The following is a 23,833-nucleotide window of genomic DNA, read 5'->3' as shown; positions in this document are numbered from 1 at the left end:
ATATTATGTCCGTTTTTCAACAATGTTAAGTTCCATGAAAAATGTAACAGTGGTGTGCATAAGGCCTACACCTAAAAATGGCTAATTCATATATCAACATTTGAGGCTTGAAAATTATTTCCATTTGAGGGAATGTAGACAATAAAGATGACAGGGTATACCACTGCTGAGACCCCCAGAGATCGGCTGTGATCTGCAGGGGAACCTGTTCGGCCACATTATGCAGAGCTTTATAGGGCTGCCATAGAGATATATGGGAATGTTACTGTACAGCTGCATGTCTTAAATCACATATGGAGGAATAGAGCGTTTTTTCCTTTGTGAATCCCATGGAAACGGAGCATGCTCATTGGATGATATACAGTATGCATGAACCTGGTGCCCCCTAGAGGCAATGATATATTGAAGCTCTGTAGTGAGTTCTGTTCAGTGTTCTGCTCATTGTACTAAGTGATATGTGACAATTGTATCGGTGCACAGTCTTGTTGTCTTGTGCTGTTTTGTGCAGGCTGCTGTTTGTGGTTGTGTCTATTGTAGGTGTTATAGCACAGCTAAGTACTTTGGTACGTCCTGTAGTCCGTATATGTCAGTGACTGCACATAGGGACACATAGAAGCATTGGGGGCGCTCTCCTTGTGAATACACCGGACTCATAAACTATTTGCCCAGTGTATTCTTGCTGCTGTATTCCTTAGTATTGAGCTGTAGAGATGAGCGAGTAGTATTCGATCAAATACCTCGCTGCCATAGGAATGCGTGTAAGTGGCCGAACACCAAGGGGTTAAGCGCATCGAATATTCAATGTGCTTAACCCCTTGGTGTTCGGCCGCTTACACGCATTCCTATGGCAACGGCTTATTCGTTCGAATACTATTCGCTCATCTCTATTGACCTGTATATGCAACCTAATAGATGAGTTTAGTGATTCTATGTAACTTATTTGTGCATTTTGGGGAAAAAAAAGATTAATAACTATTTTAGGGGCCCCTGTCCGCCAGGTCCCGGAGAAATTTCCGGCAGTCAGTTTTAAAACCAATTCATCTGAATGGTTTTTTAAAGCAAAACGCCGGTGTCCATAGGCGGCCTCTCCGCGGGGAAACCGTTTTTCTTGCACGGACACAAAGTCCTCCATCTTTTTGTCGATTTTCAGGCGGACATTGCGATGGAGTCGCCATCAGATACTGTCGTAGATGGGAACTTAGCCTTAACCAGTATAATACATTTATTTTCCTCACCTGGTTTCTATCTCTGGATCGCACACAATAGATGCGAGTGAATGTCCTATTCTACGCACGTGCAGGGTAATAAAATGCGCTCATGTTTATAATATCCTTTCATAGGAAATTCTTTCCAGAATCCGTGCTCCTGTACGCCGCGTCCCTGTCCATGCCAATACCTCTATAGAAATCCTAACCAAGAACAATAATAAAGATATAAAGATATTACGTAGATATGTAAAGATATATCAAGACATATCCAGCAGTGAACAGGTTATTCGCTATTAATAGTCCGCCGACCTCTACGTCTGGAGAGATAGGATAAGTCAATAAAGCTGAAGGCAGGCTTGGCAGGTAATTGAAGGAGAAGGGAAAGGTTTCCTTGTATCAGACTGGAAAGTTTCATGGCTGAACATCTGGTCTGGGATTTTCTGTGTCTTTCTCGCTGCCGTAGTAGAGGGGGGTTACAGGGACGGCAGGGGGAGGGAGCAGCACTGGAGAGAGTGTCAGTAGGAGATGCAGTGTGGTGAACCGCTGTGGTGTAACCATGTATCTAGGCTATGAAGAAGAACAAGGCACTGCAGGGCACGCTGGCATGCTGGAGTATCACACCTCCTCCTGGGACCTCCATGTCTCTATCTAGCCTCTGCATTCCCAACTAGAGTGCAGTAATGCTGTGGGATTTACAATGACATCCAAGAGGAGATCAGCCAAATTTCTGCTGAGGAGGTCTCTGAGCGAGCAATTAAAGGACTCCACGACCAAGGCTTGGGACCTGCTGTGGAAAAATATCCGGGAAAAGCGCCTGGCAGGTCAGTGCGTCCCCACATCCAGACACAATGCAGTAAAATGACACTTGCCCATGTTGCTTTTTTTTTTTTCCCAGGGATTTTTCTTACCGAATGACTTGACACTTGTGTTTTGCAGCCTCAGTAGGTAGTGGTGTCTGCGTGCTGACAAGGTGACTGGGGCCGTGTGTCAGGGAGATTTGTGTGTCCTATGCAGTGTCCTTGCAGCATTTCTTTATATCTTGCAGCGATTGCAGCGCAGATGGAGGAAGCGAAGAAAGTTACAATGTAACAATTTACAGTGACAGTAACAATGGATTTAATGAATGAGCTTATTAGATTGGTTCATGGAGGAAGCATCGTTGACACTTTGTAGTCAGGCTGAGAATGCATGGAGGATATTATCATAGTGAGTTACTGATCGGTAGATCTATACAGAAACATGACACATCTGTAGAGGTGGGATAGAATATTGCAGGTATGTAAATCGTAGGTATGTAACATATGCAGTCTGTGCGACATGTGTCAATAGTACATTTAGTAAGTGTTACTCGTATGTATTCTTTATTCAGATTATGTATACTGTCACGGAGCAAAGGTATACGTCTTCCTCCGGAGGATATCTTGAATCAACAGGGACGCAAGAGGTCGGGAGACAACAGCAATTTATTGTAATCCACAAAGTTAGTAGCCGGCGGCGGTCACATCAACCGTAATAACAATAAGTCCACAGAAGTCACAATCCAATGATAACTTTGGTTCCTTGGTCCTGTAACTAAATCTTGGCTCTCTACAGAGCTGTGCACAGGCCGGCTAACTCATACTAACTCCAGCTACATCTATATACTAAACTGTTACTTCCTATACCTGGGGGTGGGAAGGGCTGAGCCACAGATCCTTCCCCCCTCACCTATGCCAAGGAGAGCAGACTCCCTGTCTCTTTTGAACAATGCACAGTCCAACATCTTCTTGGAGACACGGATCAGATTATCTCCACCCATTGTCCTCACTGGTCCTCACTAGTTAGAGGTATTTGCATACAATGTGCTAACACACTAGACCCGAATCAGCCAACTACACATTGATGTATATAACAGGTTAGAGAATACATTCCACATGAAATATATATTACACATTGCCTATAGTATAGACTCTAACCATCCCGTGACAACCCCTCCCCCTCTCAAAACATGTGCATGACACAATTGGCCTACACAGGTAAATTGGGGAATGCACATCAGTCTCTATAGCTCATATTTCCTCCTGCCGGGATAACCCATCTGTGTTCTGGTGTTGGTTCCCTCGGCGGTACTGAATGGTAAAGTTGTAGGGTTGAAGGGCTGGCATCTGTCAGAAAATCCGGTGGATCCATGTTGGCTTCTCCCTGAGCTTGGCTTCGGGTCACTGCTCCCACAAAGTGGCACTGTAGATTTTCAACATCGTTGCCTAACAGAACATCGGCCGGCAGCCCGCTCATCACACCAATTGTGCATCGTTTTGGTCCATAACCATAGTCGAGTTCCACGGTAGCTTTAGGAATACGTCTTTGAGTACCCCCTGCCAACTTGATAGAAATGCCAGGGCCCTCCTCTAGGGCCTCGGGTCGCACAACTCGGGGGTCCGCTACCGTTAGGAAAGCTCCCGAGTCCCGGAATCCAACAACTGTTCGGCCATCCAGTAGGACCTCCTGCACGTGCTTCCGCTGAAGGTTTGCGGGATGTGTGGCGGAAGGCTGAATCCCATAGACCCCTGGAGGTGGAACAGATGTGTCATTCATGGAGTCATCTGGAAATGGGGCCAAACTTTCTGTCCTAGGAGTGGTTCCCAGGTAGTGAATAGGCCGGGATGCCACGGTGGCCCGTGCCCCCATGTTAACAGGGCAACTAGCTTGCAAATGTCCAGGCCGCCCGCACCCAAAACATCTGCGCTCTAGCATTCTTCCAGTAGGTCGTTGTCTAGGGACAGGGTTGTTCATAGCTGGAGGCCGATGGGCTGGGACAGGGGTAGAGGGGGAATTGTAATCCTGAGGCCGGGCACGAAAGGTGGGTGGCTGGATGAAGGGTGTCTGGCGGACTGTGGTAGTTTTCCGCTCCTCTGCAAACAACCTCTTCCACTGCGGCTTGATGGTCAGGCCCTCATCTGCAAGAGAAGCAGCTTGCTCAACTGTGGCTGGGTTCCGTTCCAGCACCCACTCACGGATCTCAGCGGGGCACTGGGAAAAGAACTGTTCCTTAAGTATGACTTGGAGGATCTTATCGACTGTGACAGCCTCCTCTCCTTCTAGCCAGCGCTTGCATGCTTGCTTCAACTTGTGGGCGAACATGTGGAAGGAGCTTCCCCCATTGTAAGACAAAGAGCGGAACTGAACTCGGTAGGATTCTGGAGTGACTGCATAATACTTCTGCACCGCTCTTTTAATGGCCTCATAGTCCCGCTGATCACTAGGGTCCATGGCTCTGAGAGCTTCCGCAGCCCCATCTCGTAGGTGCCCCACCAGATACCGGACCCAATCCTTCTCTGGGACTTCCATCAGGCGGCACTGGTGTTCGAAGTCCTGAAAATATCCATCAACATCCCCAGCCGCTTCCTCAAAGGTCTTGAAGTGTTTATGGGAGACATATGGTGGTTCTCTCACTGTTGGGCTGGGGGTCGACGTTTGATTATAATTCCTCATAGTTATCTCAGCCATTCGCATTTCATGCGCCATTCTTTCCTTTTCATACGCCATTCTCTGTTCCTCCTTCTCCGTTTCCTGAGCCCTCTGTAATGCTCTACTCCTTTGCTCTGCAGTTGCTCCTAGCCCCAGCACTGCCAATTCCTCCTCATACAAAACAACCCATCTGCTCTTTTGGGTCTGTACCTGCCACTCCTGTATCTCTCCAGTCTCCTGGGGGCAGCCCTCCTCATGGTCGCTTTGCAGGGTCATCTCCTCCAGTGCCTCGATCAGTTGCTCTTTCGTTCTTCCCTGGTAACTCAGGTTTAGTTCCCGGGCCCTTAATTTTAGACTTGCCATAGTCCAGTTCCTGTATTCTGAGGTTGTGGCTCCATTAATCGCTGGGCTGCTGTAGTCCATCTCGCTGTCCGCTGTTGATCCCACCGCTGCCAACCAGTTGTCACGGAGCAAAGGTATACGTCTTCCTCCGGAGGATATCTTGAATCAACAGGGACGCAAGAGGTCGGGAGACAACAGCAATTTATTGTAATCCACAAAGTTAGTAGCCGGCGGCGGTCACATCAACCGTAATAACAATAAGTCCACAGAAGTCACAATCCAATGATAACTTTGGTTCCTTGGTCCTGTAACTAAATCTTGGCTCTCTACAGAGCTGTGCACAGGCCGGCTAACTCATACTAACTCCAGCTACATCTATATACTAAACTGTTACTTCCTATACCTGGGGGTGGGAAGGGCTGAGCCACAGATCCTTCCCCCCTCACCTATGCCAAGGAGAGCAGACTCCCTGTCTCTTTTGAACAATGCACAGTCCAACATCTTCTTGGAGACACGGATCAGATTATCTCCACCCATTGTCCTCACTGGTCCTCACTAGTTAGAGGTATTTGCATACAATGTGCTAACACACTAGACCCGAATCAGCCAACTACACATTGATGTATATAACAGGTTAGAGAATACATTCCACATGAAATATATATTACACATTGCCTATAGTATAGACTCTAACCATCCCGTGACATATACATTTAAAGGGATGATGACTTATACACAGGTTAGGTCATCAGTATACCATTTGTGGGGGTCCGACACCTGAGATGCTGGAAGTCACAGAGCCTATTACTCGAATAGGAGCAGCCTGTGTCGGCTTCCTGTCCATTGCTCAAACTTCAGGAGTCTGGCAGAACAGCTGATCTGTGTGGGGTCTGGATATCTGAGTGCCACATATAACACACTGATGAACTATGCTGTGGTTAAGTCATCCATATTAAAAATTCATTTGGCATTAAAAAATCCCTCTAAGGCTAAGGCCCCATGGGATGTCTCGGAGCAAAAAAGCACTGCGGGAAAAAACACGGTGGCAACGCATCGCAGTTCTTCCCACAGCACTTTAGGCAGAAAGGTCACAGAGTTTTCCTCCGCGGATTTTCTGTTACAATTATACCTATGGGGAAACCGCCAGCATTTTTGTAGGTATAATTGACATGCTGCGATTTCCAAAACTGTGCCGGTTTTTGAAATCTCGCCATGTCCGCACTGCGGTTTTTACTGCAAAGTCATCATGGGATATACTAGAATCCCATTCACTCTAACCTGACTGTAAAACGCCGCAATTTTTCCTACGGTGTTTACGTCCCGGACAAATCGCAGCGTTTACGTCTTGTGGGGTGCAGGCCTGAGGCTAAGGCTTCACGTTGCGGAAACGCACCAGTGCTACGTTTTACAGTATCAGCAAAATGAATGAGATTCTGGCAAATCCCATTCACACATGGCGGGAAAAAAAGACACTCTGTTTTCAAAAACACATGCGTTTTCCCTATAGTTTTAATAACGAAAGAAAAACCACAGAGAAAAAAGCAGCAAAAATGGAAAGAGAAATACTGCAGTTTTTTTAGCTGCATTCTGCAACGTGGGGCCTTAACCTGAGTGTCATTATGTCCTTAAAGGGAAACCGTCCCCTGGAAAATGCTGTTCAGCCTCCCACTACAGAGTATCATAGAGCAGGAGGAGATGAGCAGACTCCTGCAAAGTATATTGGGGCTCATCCATCATTTGTAGTCTTTTTTTTGTTTTTTATTTTTTTTTATTTTTACCTTAACCCCTTCCCGCCACAGCCACTTTTTGGAAATCCAATGTTTTTGTTTGTTGCAAAAATGCACTGGGAAAAAAATGCTGCGTTTCACAGTCCAAGCAAAGTGAATTAAAATATGTGGGAAAACTGTAGAAAAGCTGTGTTTCCCTATAGACTTATGCAGCGAGTGGAGCAAAAGCAAAAAAAATTTTCTTCCGTTTTTGCAATGTTTTTTCCCCCACTGTTTTTATAGCTACATTTTGTTATGTATGGTCATAGCCTTACGCTAGATTCATACCTGTGTTAGGGTTTCCATTCCTCTGGTCCATTAAAAACCTCTCCAAAATTTTTCAAGTGGAATAGGGGACAGAATCCCTGAACCAAGCCTTAGGCGGAGGCCCCACGTTGCGGAAACGCAGCTTTTTTTCTTGCAGATTTTGCCGCATTTTTTGAGCCAAAGCCAAGAATGACTGCAAAAGAAATGGAAATATATAAGAAGCTCTGATACTTCTATCTTCTGCTCAATCCACTCCTGGCTTTGGCTCATAAAACCGCAACAAAATCTGCAACAAAAAAAGCTGCGTTTCCGCAACGCTTCTTATATTTTAGCACCTTTACAAAAGTCAAAAACTTTGAAAAATAAAATAATTTCTTTGTGTTGTCCCCGTTTGACACCATTGACTGTTTTATATATCCATGTATAGATTTGTATATAGTAACTTTTTTGCTGGGCAGGTTGTACTTTTTATTGATTGTTATTTGGGTTTTGGGTGCAATTTTTATCACTTTTTATGCAGTTTTTTTGGGGGAAATGAAAAAAAATGGCGATTTGATTATTTTGTTGTCACTGCAGTGTTCCCCTGTATGGGATAAATATGCTCAGGTGTGTTCAGACATATGAATGCCCAATGTGTTTATGCTTTTTTTTTAGATTTAGGGAATGGGGGGGGGGGGGTGATAGACCTGTAACAAACTATAGCAAGGATGAGCGTGAGAGTCTTCTTAGAAGTGGAACACTATCCCTGGATCTCTTTCTAGGGGATGGAGATTCTCTTCAAAATGGCGGCATCCACTTGAGTGCTCAGATGGCTCAGAAGGATTATTGCCCATGGCATCAGAAGGGTTGATGTCCACGATCAGAGAGGACTGTGATTGTCGCCTTGGCACATTGGCTCCGTTTTGTAAAACAACACAAACCAAGTGGCTCTTAGCTGCATGATTAACCATCCTAAAATTGCCATACTATTATGGTGGGTGTTGGGAAGGGGTAACATTTGAGAACTTTTTTTTTTAATGTAGATTGTTAGCCCTTACTTCTAAAAAGAAACGCGTTGCTTGTGGGATCCTCACTACCTTATTATGAAATGGGTCGTGTTAATCGATCAGTTATCGCTTAACGATATAGGACTGGGTGTTTAAGGGACCTGGACTGGATTGTGTTTTAACAGTGTTTGAGCATGTACAGGTCATCAAGCAGTCTATGCACTTGATAAAGGGCTCTGTGTTTGCCCGAAATGCGTTGTGTTTTTGTCAATAAAGTTGTTGAGGTTCGCATCCCCGTTTGCCGTCCATTCCTCGTTTCTTGACCAGCGAGTGCGATTCTCCCTCCCCAGTGGTGGGGCTCTGCATCATTTTTGGTTACTTTTAAAAAAAGGGACTTCCATATCAAGCCTGATTGATAATGTAAAGATGAATCAAAACAGGACACGGCCACACCTCCATTGGGGATTATCCTGCAACAACTCACCTGTGACCGAAAGCAGCTGTTGAAACGTGCGTTTTTTTACTGCCATGAAATATGGCTCAATCAAGGACAAAACATGTCCAAACAATCAATAGGACCAGTGTTGGATTGGCCCACCAGTGCCAGAGGGTGCTCCAGTGGGCCTTGGCTCTAATACTATAATGGCATCCAAATTTAAAGGGTTCCTTGGTCTATTTCCAAGGGGTTGTTGGAGAGTGGGACCCAGAATCCTTTTATCTCAGTGCAATACTGTATAAGACTATGCAGTGACCAAGAAAAAGACATACAGCACACATACATGAAAACCCGATATGGGGTACACAGATAAAAATCTTTACACCTGTATGAGATCTTGCACCACTAGTGTTTAGCTGCTACTAATCTACACTATATGGCGGCAGTAGCAGAAGGCCATTATAAGTCTATCAATACGTTGTCTATGTACAACCATCCTAAAAATAAGTAATCAATACAAGGATACAGTGATGGATCCATCCAGTATTATTGGAAGTGACGTCTAGATAATCTGTCAATAAGTGTCTCTATACAGAAGTCAGGAACCAGCGGACAATCTGTAAGATGCTATATATTAGATAGATCTCTTCGTGCCATTATATATTAGACCTAGACCAGTAGGTGTATTTTTGCCGATTGTAATTCCTTGTATTGCATAGTTGTGCTTCCAATCTGAGTGTGAGCTGAGCCATATAGATTGATTTTATGCATCATTTCCCATTAAAATGAAACGATTCATACAAATAAACAAAGGTTATGATTAGAGATGAGCGAACACTGTTCGGTTCAGCCGTTCCGAACCGCACGCTCCCATAGAAATGAATGATAGCACCTGGCACGGCGACCGGCCGCCGGCAAAGTGTACGTGCCAGGTGCTTCCATTCATTTCTATGGGAGCGTGCTGTTTGGAACGGCTGAACCGAACAGTGTTCGCTCATCTCTAGTGATGATATTACGTTCTGCTTTTTACATGCTCTACTCCCACTATGAAAACTTTTTTTTGGGATCCAAATACGCTTCCCCAAACAACAGCCGTGTAACGTGAACTCGCTCTGATGTGGGGCCCATGTCCATTGTCCATCCACTGGATTTAAGCATGTTGCTACGGTATTAAACTGGACCTTGTAAGAAATCGGTTCCTGGTTGATGTGCCTGTAGTCAACATTTGTGGCACTCCGTACATACAATGTTGGCGGATGAGGACTCTCGGACCTTATGCACACAACCATTCAGTTTTTCACGGACCTGAAAAACAGCCTTGTGTGTCCATTTGTTTGTGAAACGGCCATCACGTGGCCATTATAGAACCCATGATTTCCAGTGGGTCTGTTCACATGACTCTATGTCCATTTTCGCGGTAGGAAAACGTTGGCATGGTGGATATGACTATACTTCAAATACAGACTTAAGAGTACATAACAGTGATTGGTAAACATCTTGCAAAAATCACAGCATCTAACCCAAGGAGATGTACAGTACTCCTGTGTCCACATAGGACATACTTGCAGCAGATTGGCCATCATAGCTTAGTCGCTGACCAATTCACTGTGATGTACAGTGGCAGCATAGTGGATGAGATTTAGATAAAACCTTTCACTACCTCCACAATTGAATTTCTTATCATCTGTTAATAGGGGCCATTCCACTGATTCCAGATCAAGTGGAATTTTCTATCTAGCCCCCACCATTCCCAAGCAATAAGTGCAGTTAGTTTTGGTGTAACTGTGCATAAAAACTGCATTGACAATTGATTTGTTAGTCTTTTTGCACTGTGGGTATTAGTTGTAGCATGTGGATGAGATTTAAAGAGGACATTTCATCACCTCCACCAACTCTTTGCATCTTTCAATAGCTGCTGCTCCACTGATTCCAGCACAGTTGGAATTTTTCCTCTAGACCCCACCGTTCCTGAGCAATCATTGCTGTTAGTTTCAGCACCCAATATGCAAGTTGGGCTCTGCTCCAGGACCACCCACCTGACAGTAGAGAGTCTAGTTACCATGACCCTGGCACTGCAGAGCTTGGTCCAGTACTACATATCCCCATTTTATGTGACCTTGTGAAGGTAGACCATGTCCATTCTTATTTTTATACATGCTTTATACTGCTTAAGAAATTATATTTTTCTTTGTGCAACGTTTATACATTAAGATGGCGCCTGTATCCAGTACCGCACCCAGATGCTGACGCACATGATCGTCATGTGGTTTACAAGAAAGACAGTATCATTTCTCGGGAAATCGAAAGCTAGGAGATGTTGAAATTTAAGAGCCAATGACTGATCGCCAGTGTATTCGGATACAAGACGTATATGCTTACAGCCTGCCGTTATCTTATCTTTCTTGCATTCCTGTATAAGATTTGTGACTTTCTCAATAAACCTCAGTACTGTGTGAGCAGGCATCACGCCCTATGCATGGACTGAGATGAAAACTGACTCAGTGTGTCGGGATTCATTCTAGCCAGTGCGCACATGCATGATTGATTTGGAGCAGGTGACTGACCACTGAAAGTGACCCGTATTCTGGCGGAGGTCATTCCCTCAACAACCTGACTACAGTATCCCAAATTTCACCCTCATCTCTCCGGTTTCCCCCCTTTCCTTTTTTTTACCTTCTCATCTTCTCCCCCCTATTTGATCACAATCACAATCCTAACTAAAGTAATAAGGGTGGGTGGGACTCTTCGCATCTCTCTAGTGTTCCATTGGACGGCCCTCTACTATATTGCTTTCCTAAGTAACTCCTACCACTGCTGCTCCCTCCCCTAGCAAGTTATCCTTCCACTTCAGGCTGTGTCATGTTGGACTACCATGAGGCTATGGCTGGGTCCGATCTTTTTCTTATTAGCTGGTGAAAATGACAGCACCAATTGCTCAGGAACGGTGGGGGCTAGAGAGGAAATTCCATCTGCAACAGAATCAGTGGAACACAAGGAGTTTGACATGGTGGTGGTGAAAGATCTGCTTTAAAGGAGTTTTGCAACTCATTTTTACTTATCAATGTTCCTCTGGATAGGTCATCAATAAGAAATTGGTGGGCACTGGACACTTAGGACCCTGAGTGGTCAGTTCTTGTGGCACTTGTATCTCTGCACTCTTTACAGCATGTTATCTATTTTATTGCATGCAAAACATGAGCAATGAACCTGTATGTCCACCACATGACCAAATTTCCTCCGATGCTCCATGAAAAGGTAAAAGTGATGCAGTTTCCTTGTCTCTTACACTAGGAATGACACATCCCATGATGGAGCGTGGCCAATATGACGATCATGTGACTATATTTCAAGGATTTACTGCTCTTGGACTATATTGAATAGCATTATAGCATCAATGTAACAGGCATTAGAGTGTATGCAGCCCCTCATTAACTACATTACCCAGCATGCCTAGTTGCCACACAAATCACTGGGGATCTATTACTGTCTCTCTCTATATATACTTCAACATGAGCTTTTCGGTGCTCTCATGTATTATGTATGCGTTGTATAGACATTTAACTCTTCGTTGGTTGCCTTTATACAATTACTAGCTATAACCCGCGACTTCGTCCGCAGCCCCCTCATGCTTGCGCGAACCACCTGAAGCGCGGCCTGGGGGCCCCCACGCCAGCCTACTTGCGGGCGGCGCGGGCCACTCCCACAGCATCATGGGCTGGGACCCCATGGCCACCCTGCTGCGCTTCCCCGGCCCTTCACTTGTCCCCCATCCACGCCCCCGGCTCCCTTCTCCCCCTTTAGAGATCACAGTCACCTCCTACATCTACCCCTTCCCCCTTGGTTTATAAATATAAGCTCAGATCATAAACAGGTAAGTTTAGAATATTCCAACAGCTGGCACTTTCCCTACGTGCATGCTGTCTATAAAGGTTGAATAACCTTCTCATGCTCTAGCAAATATTAAGCATATGGGGGTAGAGGGGGATGCAGCTGCAGTTTCTCTCTTTCAGTGACACAGCATACTGTGAGGGCTAGTTCACACGTGGGCAAAGGGGAGGTTTTTGACAGCGGAATTCGCTTCAAAAACCTCTCCTTTAACATGGTGGTCTATGTAGACCACTAGCTTTTTTTTTCCTCCTAGCGTTTTCCGCCTGAAGAAGCGACATGACCTTTCTTCAGGCGGAAAACGCCTGAAGAATTGCATAGAAGTGAATGGGAGGCGAAAACCGCGCGGTAAAAAACCGCGCGGTTTTTTGCACACAAAACCGCGCGTTTTTTTGCAAAAAACCGCGCGGTTTTCGCCTGCAGTTTCTATAGCACATATAGGAAAAAAAAAACCTAGCGAAAACCGCTAGCGAAAACCGCGTCAAAAACCTCGTCAAAAACCGCGTGGAATGCAAAAAACAGCGTCAAAAAAACTCCTCGAGGTTTTTTACCTCGCACAAATAAGCTAGGCGGTTTTCACGTGTGAACTGACCCTGAGAGGGGAACAGACATTGGGAGACATCTGATGGATAAGTGAATACTTGTTTCAGCACTAGCATCACACTAGAAGGAGACCTCTCACATAGCAGGCCTGGATAACAATATACATTGTCAAAATATATAGAAAGGGATAGATCCAAAATATCTTGTGGTCCCGAAATTCCAAAGTATATAGGAAAGCAAAGCAGAATATGTTTAGTCTTTCTAAACAGTGTAGAAAGATATACTAATGGAACATGGCTGGCAGATCCCAGACAGATATTCTTTTAGCATCCATCAAGCCCATGGAACTCTATAGACCCATTCACTGTATGTAACTGTAACCTTTTCAAGCAGATATGCCAAAATTTAACCCAAATGCTGTGTGAACAAGCTCTTATAAACACATTTCTAGCTAGACTGCATCTAAGATACCCAGGTAAGCCATAACATGAAATCCTCTTACCAAATATTCTATAGGTCCCACTTGTGCCTTCAAAACCAGGGCTTTGGTGTTGATAGGCCGAACCATCGACTCCAGTTCTTTTATATTTTCAAAGACTGATTCCAAATCTGACTCTTTGACCCAGACTTCATAAATGGCTGACAGCCACGGTCAGACAGAAGCGCTAAAGACTCTTTAATTCATTAAAAAGCCAGTGATTGATTCCTATGAAAGTTACTATGTAACAAACTATATACAGTATCTAATAGATATATCTAATAAATATATACTTTGACAGTGGAGGGATATCTATATCTCCAATACCCGGGCGCATATCAGCAAAGCTGGCAGTGCATAGAATCAGCTTTCTAGCTGTATATGCCACCCATCTCTGAAGATATGACAGGTCCTCTTTAAGACGTAAGTAGTAATCTGGGGAAATTGGAGGTCAAGTCAACACCTTGAACACTCTGTTAGATAAGTTAGCCTTTTCTCCCTACACACAACAGTGAGCCTTGGGCACCTAGGACCGGTTTATTGGCTGTCCTTCTGTGGTCCCTTCTGACCCATTCGCCTACCTATCACAACTTGGCTTATGTCCAAGTTGCCCAGATCCTTACAACTACCCAGTTTTTCTTCTTTCAACAAATAAACCTCAAGAACCAACTGTTCACTCGTTGCCCAATATAGGCCACCCCTTTGGCAGGTGTCATAGCCAAAGTTGATCACGTCACCTGAGGTTATGGCCGATCGGTGTACGTCTAGATTTATATAAGCAGTGATAGTTGCTTTGGTCTTTGTAAGGATAGGTTACTCCTGTGTAACGTGTGTGGGAATTTCTTCTTCCATAAATGGTTGGGAGGTCACTTTGACGTGACCGGCCTTGCGAGCTCCACCACATCCCACAACAGCCTATGGTGGTAATGTTTATCTCTATTGGGATGGTTTGCGTTTTGTTGCTGCCAGTTGGACATTCCTTCAGGGATTGTTGCTCCTCTTAACCCTCTGTCAAACAGCTCAGTTACAGCTTGAGTGAGCAGAGGACCTGGGCTCGATGCCCACAAGTAGCAGCCAGCATGCTAAATGGAACTGTGTTTAGATTACAATCAATTAGGTTTGGCTTCCAGGAATATGTGGCCACTTGTTGGGAACATTTTCCTATTGCCGGAGTTTTTTTTGTCTTAAACTTTGCAAATCACAAGTAATACTAATATAGTAACGAGATCTAAATATATAAAGGGAGACACGTACTTGACACTTTGATGTGTGTGCGCTGTTTATAGGCTGTGATCTCCAGTGTCTGCCTGTAAGAAGACAAGATAACAGGACAAGGCCTTGCGCGCGGTAACTCCGACTCGACAAAAATAGACTTATTTATTTTAGAAATAGCGATGCGGCTCACGAGGAGCCCGATAATCCTATCCTTGGAAAACAGAAAACACTGGCCGCTCATTTATCATTACATTCAGACTGGTCCCATATAAATATTATTCTATTTACGCCGCAGCTGGTCCATAACTCTCCCTGTGCACCAGGACAACACAGTTATTTCATTGACTGGTATGTGCCGGGTCTTATTTTCTGTGATGTCATCATGTTTCTATTTTACATTATAACTTGGTAACCTAATTTGGCAAGTTTAAAAGAAATAAAAAATACTTAAAGTGGATCTGTCTCCATGTCCGAAAATCCCAATGGAAAAACTCATCGGATAGGCGCTGTCACTCTGAGCATTTGGCCGTTCCAAAGACGTAAGCCCTTTTAGTGTCGAAACAAATTAAGGTATGTTAGACAAGTGGGTGGTAACACTGTGGTGTCTCTGGAGGCGGGGTTTGTGTCATGCAGTGTTACCGCCCATTTGACTATTACGTCCTAATTGCCAGGAAAGTTTCATTTTTCTACGCATTTCTCCCACATCAGCAGAATAACAGAGGAACAGCACGTAATAGAGTTAGGCTACGATCACATCTACGCCAGGTAGTCTGTCGGAGGACTGGAAAAAAGGACCACAAAAATAAGATAAGATAAGATAATCCTTTAATAGTCCCACAGTGGGGAAATTTCAGTATGTTACAGCAGCATAGTAATACAGATACAGGATAATACACAGTAATATATTACAGACGTAGACACACATATGCTGAGAAGAGAAGATATACTAGGAGTCCATAGCAGCTAAGGAACGGAAGAGAAAGAAGGAAGACTTCATAGTCATAATCATTAGTTTTCTGTGCGGAGTGTCTTCGCTTGGTCTGATGTAGATTATACAGCCTGGTCGCGGTTGGAAGGAAGGACCTGCGATAGCTCCTTCTCACACTTGGGGTGAAGAAGACGGTCACTTACAGTGCTGCTAAGTGCCATCAAGGTCCCATACATGGGGTGGGATTTGTTCTCCCACATGGAGGTCACCACGGACAGTATCCTTCTGTCACCCACCACCTGTACTGGGTCCAGGGGGCTCCCCAGGACAGAGCTGGCCCTCCTGATCAGTCTGTCAAGTCTATTTCTGTCCTTGGTTGATATACTGCTCCCCCAGCAGGCTACACCGAAAAAGATGGCAGGAGCAACCACAGAGTTGAAGAAGGCCCTAAGAAGTGTCCCCTGGACTCCGAAGGCCCTCAGCCTCCTGAGCAGGTAGAGTCTGCTGTGGCCCTTTCTGTGCAGCGCCTCCAGGTGATCAGCCCAGTCCAGGTTATTATTGAGGAGCACACCCAGGTACTTATAGGTCCTGACTGTCTCAATGCATGTCCCTTGGATCTCCACCAGGGTCGGAGCACTTCTCTGTTTACTAAAGTCCACCACCATCTCCTTGGTCTTCCCAGCATTATGGGAAATATGGGATATGAATGGAGCTCAAGGCACCCTACTGACTATAATGGGTCCGTCGGATGTCCCCAAATGAAAAAGTTGGGCTTGTAGCATTTTTTTGTGGAGGGCACCTGGAACAGATATAACTTCAGTCAGACTAAAAATTATGCTCCAGAATTGTCTTTTCATGTTGTGATAACACAATTATTTTACTAAAATTGATATGGGTGCCCTTTTAAGAGGCCGGGTAGCAGGTTGTGCCTCAGTGTTATGCTCATCCGTAGGGTAGAGGTGACCCTACCTATAGTCACAGTAAATAAAAGTAAATCCATTGAGTCATGTGGTCATTGTTCATATATGACCTCAAACAATAGAGGACATTGCACAATACCAGGCAAGTCCTAGAGCAGCACATTACCTCTCTGCAGCGGACTCACTTTACTCCAAGTCTCTATAGGACGGTTATATTTATAGCCCAGCAGAGATCCATAACTTGTCTCTTTACAACATATAGCAGCATTTTTCCTTGTGTCGCCATCCATAAATGACTATTATTGATTCTTATACCCAATAGAGATATTTTGCTAAAAGCAGATAATGGACCATAGATACTTTATCCATTAGTCTGCCCAATAATAGACAGACAATGGTCCAAGGCCACCTACAGCTCCAACGGGAACCCTTTCATATTGTTGCTATGGATTTTTTTTATGCCAAACTGGTGAAGACTCCTATGGTGGTCATGCAGTGGTGGTGTTGGGGGGGGGGGGGGGGATAGGGTTTATGGAGAAGCTTCAGCAAGAGAAGTTGGACATTTGTGAAGTGGTGGAGATTGCTTTGATGTGGGAGACTTCTGACTATTCAGATATTCAAGGGATAACCCCCCCCCCCCCCCCAAAAAAAAAAAAACAACAAAAAAAACAAAAAAAAAAAAACACAGGTGGAGAATGCTGTAATAACAATAAAGGGGTTGTCCAGGATTTGGAGCAAACTTAACAAACAAACAACAAAAAGACCTCATGTATGCATATTCCTTTAATCGGCACAGGACACCCACACACCAGATGCTTTAAAACCTCAGTCTCCATCTTCTTCATTTCATGCACTTGCAAGGCTCCGGTAGCAGTTCCATGTTCCATGTTGTGGCTTAGGAGAGTGTGGGCAGGTAACGGGCGGGGAGACGTGAGTGCATCACTCACATCTCCCCTTCCAGTACCCGCCCACACTCTCCTAAGCCACAAGCCCCGCCTTCTCCCACCATCAGTAACACTAGCCTAGGGAGGTGGGGGCGCGTACAGCGCTTGGCAGGCGTGTGAATGAGAGAGGAGAGGACCGACAACAACGGGGAGCGGCAGCAGTTCTCTAAGGTAAGTTGAGTGATCGGGATCAGAATTCCGTTCCCGATATTTTTTTAGGCGGGATCGGAACCCGATCGTGAAATTTACTCGATCGCCGATCAGGATCCGATCTTTTCTGATTCCGATCGCTCAACCCTACACATCGTGCATCAAATAGAAAGAATAGGGTATGTGACATTCAGGGGTGAACCTAACTTTTTTGCCGCCTGAGGTGGGCGACAGAAAGCCCCCCCCGGGGCGGAGCGGAGGGGGCGGGGCGGACGTGGCGGGGTTAGCAGGCAGAGAGCAGGCAGGGAGAGGACCTGCTCTCTGCCTGAGTGTGAGGGGAGGCCGCTGGAGCAGCGCTGCGTCCACAGGGCCTCCCCAATCCACCGCTTGGTTCCCGTGCCGGGCTGCCGAGATGGTGACGCTAAGCCAGTCCAGGACAGCTTGTCCTGGACTGGCTTAGGTCAGCAAAAATGCCTCCCCCCCCAGGGCCCTGGCATAGCGCCGCCTGAAGCGGTCGCTGCAGGTCGCCTCATGAGAGGTGCGGCGCTGGTGACATTTAACCTCTCATATTTCTTCTCTCGAAGAGATCTTTTTACATTCAGTAGATTCAGTCTTCCTTCTCTACAATCTGTGAATACATTACGTTATGTTACAGTGTTAGATACAGAGAGCGATGCAAGCTGACACACTGGCAGGTTGAGAATAGCAGCTGTAGATTCGGTATGAAAAAAAAATGTAAAAAGCAATTGTTACACAATAATTTATACAATTTTGCTGAAAACATGAGTAACCATATATAGAAACCTACACCACATTCACGGGTCTTTCACTAACTCCAGTTCTTAGCATCTGTTAATAGACACAGTTCCAATGATCCCAGCTCTGTTGGAATTTTTTCTCTAGCACCCACCTTTCCTGAGAAATAAGTATTGTAAGCTTTGGTGCCTGATATGCTGCTTAGGTACTATACTGTCAGGTGGGTGGTATCACACCCTGTTCCTGCCCTTGGCTGACACCGCCCACCTAGTAGAGAGCCTAAGTAGCATATAAGACACCAAAACTACCAGCATTGATTACTCAGGAATGGTAGGGGCTAGAGAAACAAAACCAATTGTGCATCAGTGGAGAAGATCTAATTAAAGATCTGGTCTTGGCAGAGTTGATGAAAGATCTCCTTTAATGAGTCTTTTCATGATTCTTCTATTATGCACCCTTTCACTGATCCTGTTTTGCAACTGAACCTTCATCAAATATGGGTTTTCCAGGCGACAACTAGAAAAGCAATGGTTTCTGGACTAGGATCAGAGATTTTTAGCGCTGCAATTTTGTCCCAATGATGATGTTTTTTATACTATCAGGTTTGCAGAGTTGGGAATGTCGATGAACAAGACTGGAATTTTAATCCTACAGAACACAACAGCAGGGCAGACTTGTCATTTTTCCATTTTGTCATGCTTTTAAAGTCAATCCCCAATGTATCCAGTATACAGTAGACATTATACAATCTGTCATGTAATTCTTAGTGTCAGTCACTGCAGCATCTTGTTGTCAGTAGAATGTACCTAATAAACTTAGTTATTTGTCTGATCATCTATAGAGAAGTAATAGTAGCAGGGAAAATCCTTCTCTTATATGGAAAGTAATACAGTCCTATGAAAAAGTTTGGGCACCCCTATTAATCTTAATCATTTTTAGTTCTAAATATTTTGTTGTTTGCAACAGCCATTTCAGTTTGATATATCTAATAACTGATGAACACAGTAATATTTCAGGATTGAAATGAGGTTTATTGTACTAACAGAAAATGCGCAATATGCATTAAACCAAAATTTGACCGGTGCAAAAGTATGGGCACCCTTATCATTTTATTGATTTGAATACTCCTAACTACTTTTTACTGACTTACTGAAGCACAAAATTGGTTTTGTAACCTCAGTGAGCTTTGAACTTCATAGCCAGGTGTATCCAATCATGAGAAAAGGTATTTAAGGTGGCCAATTGCAAGTTGTTCTACTATTTGAATCTCCTCTGAAGAGTGGCATCATGGGCTACTCAAAACAACTCTCAAATGATCTGAAAACAAAGATTGTTCAACATAGTTGTTCAGCGGAAGGATACAAAAAGCTGTCTCAGAGATTTAACCTGTCAGTTTCCACTGTGAGGAACATAGTAAGGAAATGGAAGACCACAGGGACAGTTCTTGTTAAGCCCAGAAGTGGCAGGCCAAGAAAAATATCAGAAAGGCAGAGAAGAAGAATGGTGAGAACAGTCAAGGACAATCCACAGACCACCTCCAAAGAGCTGCAGCATCATCTTGCTGCAGATGGTGTCACTGTGCATCGGTCAACTATACAGCGCACTTTGCACAAATAGAAGCTGTATGGGAGAGTGATGAGAAAGAAGCCGTTTCTGCACGTACGCCACAAATAGAGTTGCCTGAGGTATGAAAAAGCACATTTGGACAAGGCAGCTTCATTTTGGAAACAAAAATTGAGTTGTTTGGTTATAAAAAAAAGGTGTTATGCATGGCGTCCAAAAAGAAACAGCATTCCAAGAAAAACACATGCTACCCACTGTAAAATTTGGTGGAGGTTCCATCATGCTTTGGGGCTGTGTGGCCAATGCCGGCATCGGGAATCTTGTTAAAGTTGAGAGTCGCATGGATTCCACTCAGTATCAGCAGATTCTTGAGAATAATGTTCAAGAATCAGTGACGAAGTTGAAGTTACGCCGGGGATGGATATTTCAGCAAGACAATGATCCAAAACACCGCTCCAAATCCTCAGGCATTCATGCAGAGGAACAATTACAATGTTCTGGAATGGCCATCCCAGTCCCCAGACCTGAATATCATTGAACATCTGTGGGATGATTTGAAGCGGGCTGTCCATGCTCGGCGACCATCTAACTTAACTGAACTTGAATTGTTTGTCCAAAATACCTTTATCCAGGATCCAGGAACTGATTAAAAGCTACAGGAAGCGACTAGAGGCTGTTATCTTTGCAAAAGGAGGATCTACTAAATATTAATGTCACTTTTCTGTTGAGGTGCCCATACTTTTGCACCGGTCAAATTTTGGTTTAATGCATATTGCACATTTTCTCTTAGTACAATAAACCTCATTTCAATCCTGAAATATTACTGTGTCCATCAGTTATTAGATATATCAAACTGAAATGGCTGTTGCAAATACCAAAATATTTAGAACTAAAAATGATTAAGATTAATAGGGGTGCCCAAACTTTTTCATAGGACTGTATGTACTGAATAGAAGTGGATGGAGCTAACTTTCCCACGGTGCGCATGTCCAGCCGCACATACTCTTTCTGTCCTTTGAAAGTTGGGAGGTATGGTGAAGATCCATCCACCACTGTTAGAAGACAGTTTGACTGGCATGGCGGTATCATTTATTTGACATGCCCATGAAGCTCTGTCCAGGTTTTGGTTGGATTTACCTAACTGAACATCATGGCGGGAGTGGGAGTCCGAGCAGTATGGTTATCTATGATACTAGAGATCCCTGTTACCCAGCAACACACGGGTTGCGTAAATTTCATAAATGTAGGATTAATCTCATCCCCACATTGTGGACAAAAACACTACTGATATGCAGCAATTCCAAAAATTTACTTGTTTATTGTACCTGCAAAAATACTGCGTTTTCTCCATAGACTCCAAAAACCTCCTTCACAGCAATGCCCCAAAATCCTGATTATTACTAGAGATGAGCGAGTAGTGTTGGGATCAGCCGATCCGAACAGCACGCTCGCATAGAAATGAATGGACGTAGTCGGCACGCGGGGGGTTAAGCGGCCGGCCGCCATCAAAGCGGAAGTACCAGGTGCATCCATTCATTTCTATGGAGGGTGCTGTTCGGATCGGCTGATCCCAACACTACTCGCTCATCTCTAATTATTACAGATCTTTTATACCTTATGAGTCGAGCCATGACTTCTGTGAGGTTGGCCCTAATGCATTTTAGTTTCCAGCAGTCATTGACTACTTGTGTACAGTAAGGCTAGGTTCACACAAAAGAGGCGCAAAATGGCAAAGGAAAACCTCCATTTTTCATGGTCATCTTGCACCCAAGGAAAACCTACATTACAGCGAAAACAGACAAAAATAGGATATGACCTACAATATATGATACAAGATACAAATGAGCTTTATTAGCATTACCAAAGAATAAAACATTTGGTGTTGCCAAAGCAAAAAAAAGGGGGTGGAGGGGGGTGGGTATGGGGTCTGTGGGTTGGGGGATTGAGTGTCATTAGGGTCTCGTCGTTCTTGTGAATTGCCCCATTCACTAACAATCTTGCAGTCTATGTTTTTGATACCTTTTCAAAGAAAAATGTCCATTGTCCATATTTTGATATCATTGGATTTATTTATTACTTAATACTTTACTATCTTATAAATCGCTTCAGTAACTAACCAATATCCTACAGAACAATATCATGAGATTGCCTTGTAAATCCACTAGGTGGCAGTGCAGTAATTGTATTATTTTCTTTCCTTGCAGCAGTAAACACTTGAGATTCCCATTATATTTCTTGATGTATTATGTCTTGTTTCTATTCTTATTATGCTCATTGTTATTAGTGCTGTGACCTAGTTTCTTTTATATCTGCAGTGTACAAGATGGCTGATCTGTAATCACTTTTGGCTTTCCTTAGATTTCTATTCAAGTTCTATGTTTCAGAGGAAACATGTTGGGTCACATATAATTCATTGATTTACGAGGTTTTCTGGATAGGTTATCAGTATGATATATTTGATTTAGGACTTGAAAACCTTTCTAAAGTAACCTATTGGCATCCCACTATTGTATTGCTGTTACAGCAAGCGCCCATTGGTGATAGCATGGGCACAGTTCCCGTGTCTGGACTATCCCTACCATGTAATAGTATGACAGTTCATGGTGACAACCTACTCATTGTCACACACTGTAAACACTATGGGGTGAGAAGGGTTTAAAGGGGTTATCCACTTTCTAATATCCTATAATAATAATAATAAATTTTATTTATATAGCGCCAACATATTCCGCAGCGCTGTACAATCCTATAATATCCTTAGGATAGGCCATCAATATTAGACCTGTGGGACCCCTGCAGATCAGCTGCTCTGTGACAGCACGGCTCCCAATGCTTACATATCAGGAGCTCACTCCTCTGTACAAAGTGTAGTGGCGGCTTTAGGTACTGCAGCACTATTTTTTTGAAGTCTATGAGACTGCACTGCAGTACATATATCCTCCCCTACATATCATACAGCTCCCAGCACGTAAACATTACTGGGAGCCACACTATCCTGGACCCCTGCAGATCTAACATTGATGGTCTATCCTAAGGATACGATATATTGGAAGTAGAGAACCCCTTTAAGCGTGAAGATATTCCAATTTGATTATCCGCAGAATCTACTGAAAACCGAGCATTTTCTGTATTGTGTGAATGGGGGTCCTGCACAGAAAATCTGTATCAAATATGTTACATATGAATGTGACCTTATGTTTTTTGTTTTACTTTCTATGCTGTCACTTATTCCAAATACCTTATTTATAAGTGTAATTGTACCTGCTGCCAGTAGATGTGGCTACAATATGACCTTTGCATTAACTGTACCAGAAAATGTACGTTTTTAGAAAATAGTCAATTTTGACAGATGAAAACAGAAGATGTCTTCTAGAGTGTTCAGATAGATTTTCTGATCCACACAATTGTTGTCTATTGTGCGAGTGGACATCTGAATTGTGTCATAGTATACGTCTTTAAGCATCAAGACCCTACCATCTGCCTGTGCCACCCCATACAATGAGAGGTGATCCTCCCACTACTAAGACATCGCCCATGCTACTTGAGCAGCAAGATCAGTGCTCCCTGGGCTGAAGGCCCGCCCCCAGCGCACCAACTACCTCTATTGAATAAGATTTCAAAATTATTTTTCTCCTACTCTACAAACGTTATATATACGTAACATAGCATATGATGTTTATCACTGCGATTTGCTCTGTATAAGGGCTAGTTCACACGGGGATGATCCCCGTGCATATTGGTCCTGATTCTGATGCGGGAAGCCGCATCAGAATTGGACCAAAATACGCCTGTCGCGGCTTCCCGCTCTGAGGTAGGCTCAAATGAATGGGCCTAGTACAGAGGGGGCTGCCGCAAGGTGGACGCCGGGGCTGAATTAGCCGCAGAGTCCACCTGAAGAAAGGGTTGCTCGTTTTTTTCCCCGGTCTACATAGACTTCCATTGTGAGGGGGCAGATTCTGAGCTGCATTCAGCGTCAGAATCTGACCCCTCTTGCCCCGT

General features: G+C 44.2%; 1 protein-coding gene across 2 annotated transcripts in view; it reads left to right on the top strand.

Moving 5' to 3' along the window:
• STARD13 (StAR related lipid transfer domain containing 13) overlaps window positions 1–23,833 on the top strand; it is a 186,177-nt gene that overhangs the window by 49,652 nt on the left and 112,692 nt on the right. The window contains exon 1 of one of the 2 annotated variants that reach the window (XM_075266001.1): window positions 1,726–2,029. The exons of the other annotated variant lie outside the window; for it this stretch is intronic. Within the exon in view, the coding sequence (XP_075122102.1) occupies window positions 1,906–2,029 (124 nt within the window). The 5' untranslated portion in view covers window positions 1,726–1,905. Of the gene's footprint in view, window positions 1–1,725; window positions 2,030–23,833 lie in introns of those variants that run through there. 2 annotated transcript variants of the gene reach the window in all.

This window comes from Leptodactylus fuscus, chromosome 2 (genome assembly GCF_031893055.1).
Source record: "Leptodactylus fuscus isolate aLepFus1 chromosome 2, aLepFus1.hap2, whole genome shotgun sequence".
NCBI lineage: Eukaryota > Metazoa > Chordata > Amphibia > Anura > Leptodactylidae > Leptodactylus > Leptodactylus fuscus.
The sequence above is the reverse complement of the archived record's forward strand: the minus strand, read 5'-3'. Positions and strand labels throughout refer to the sequence as shown.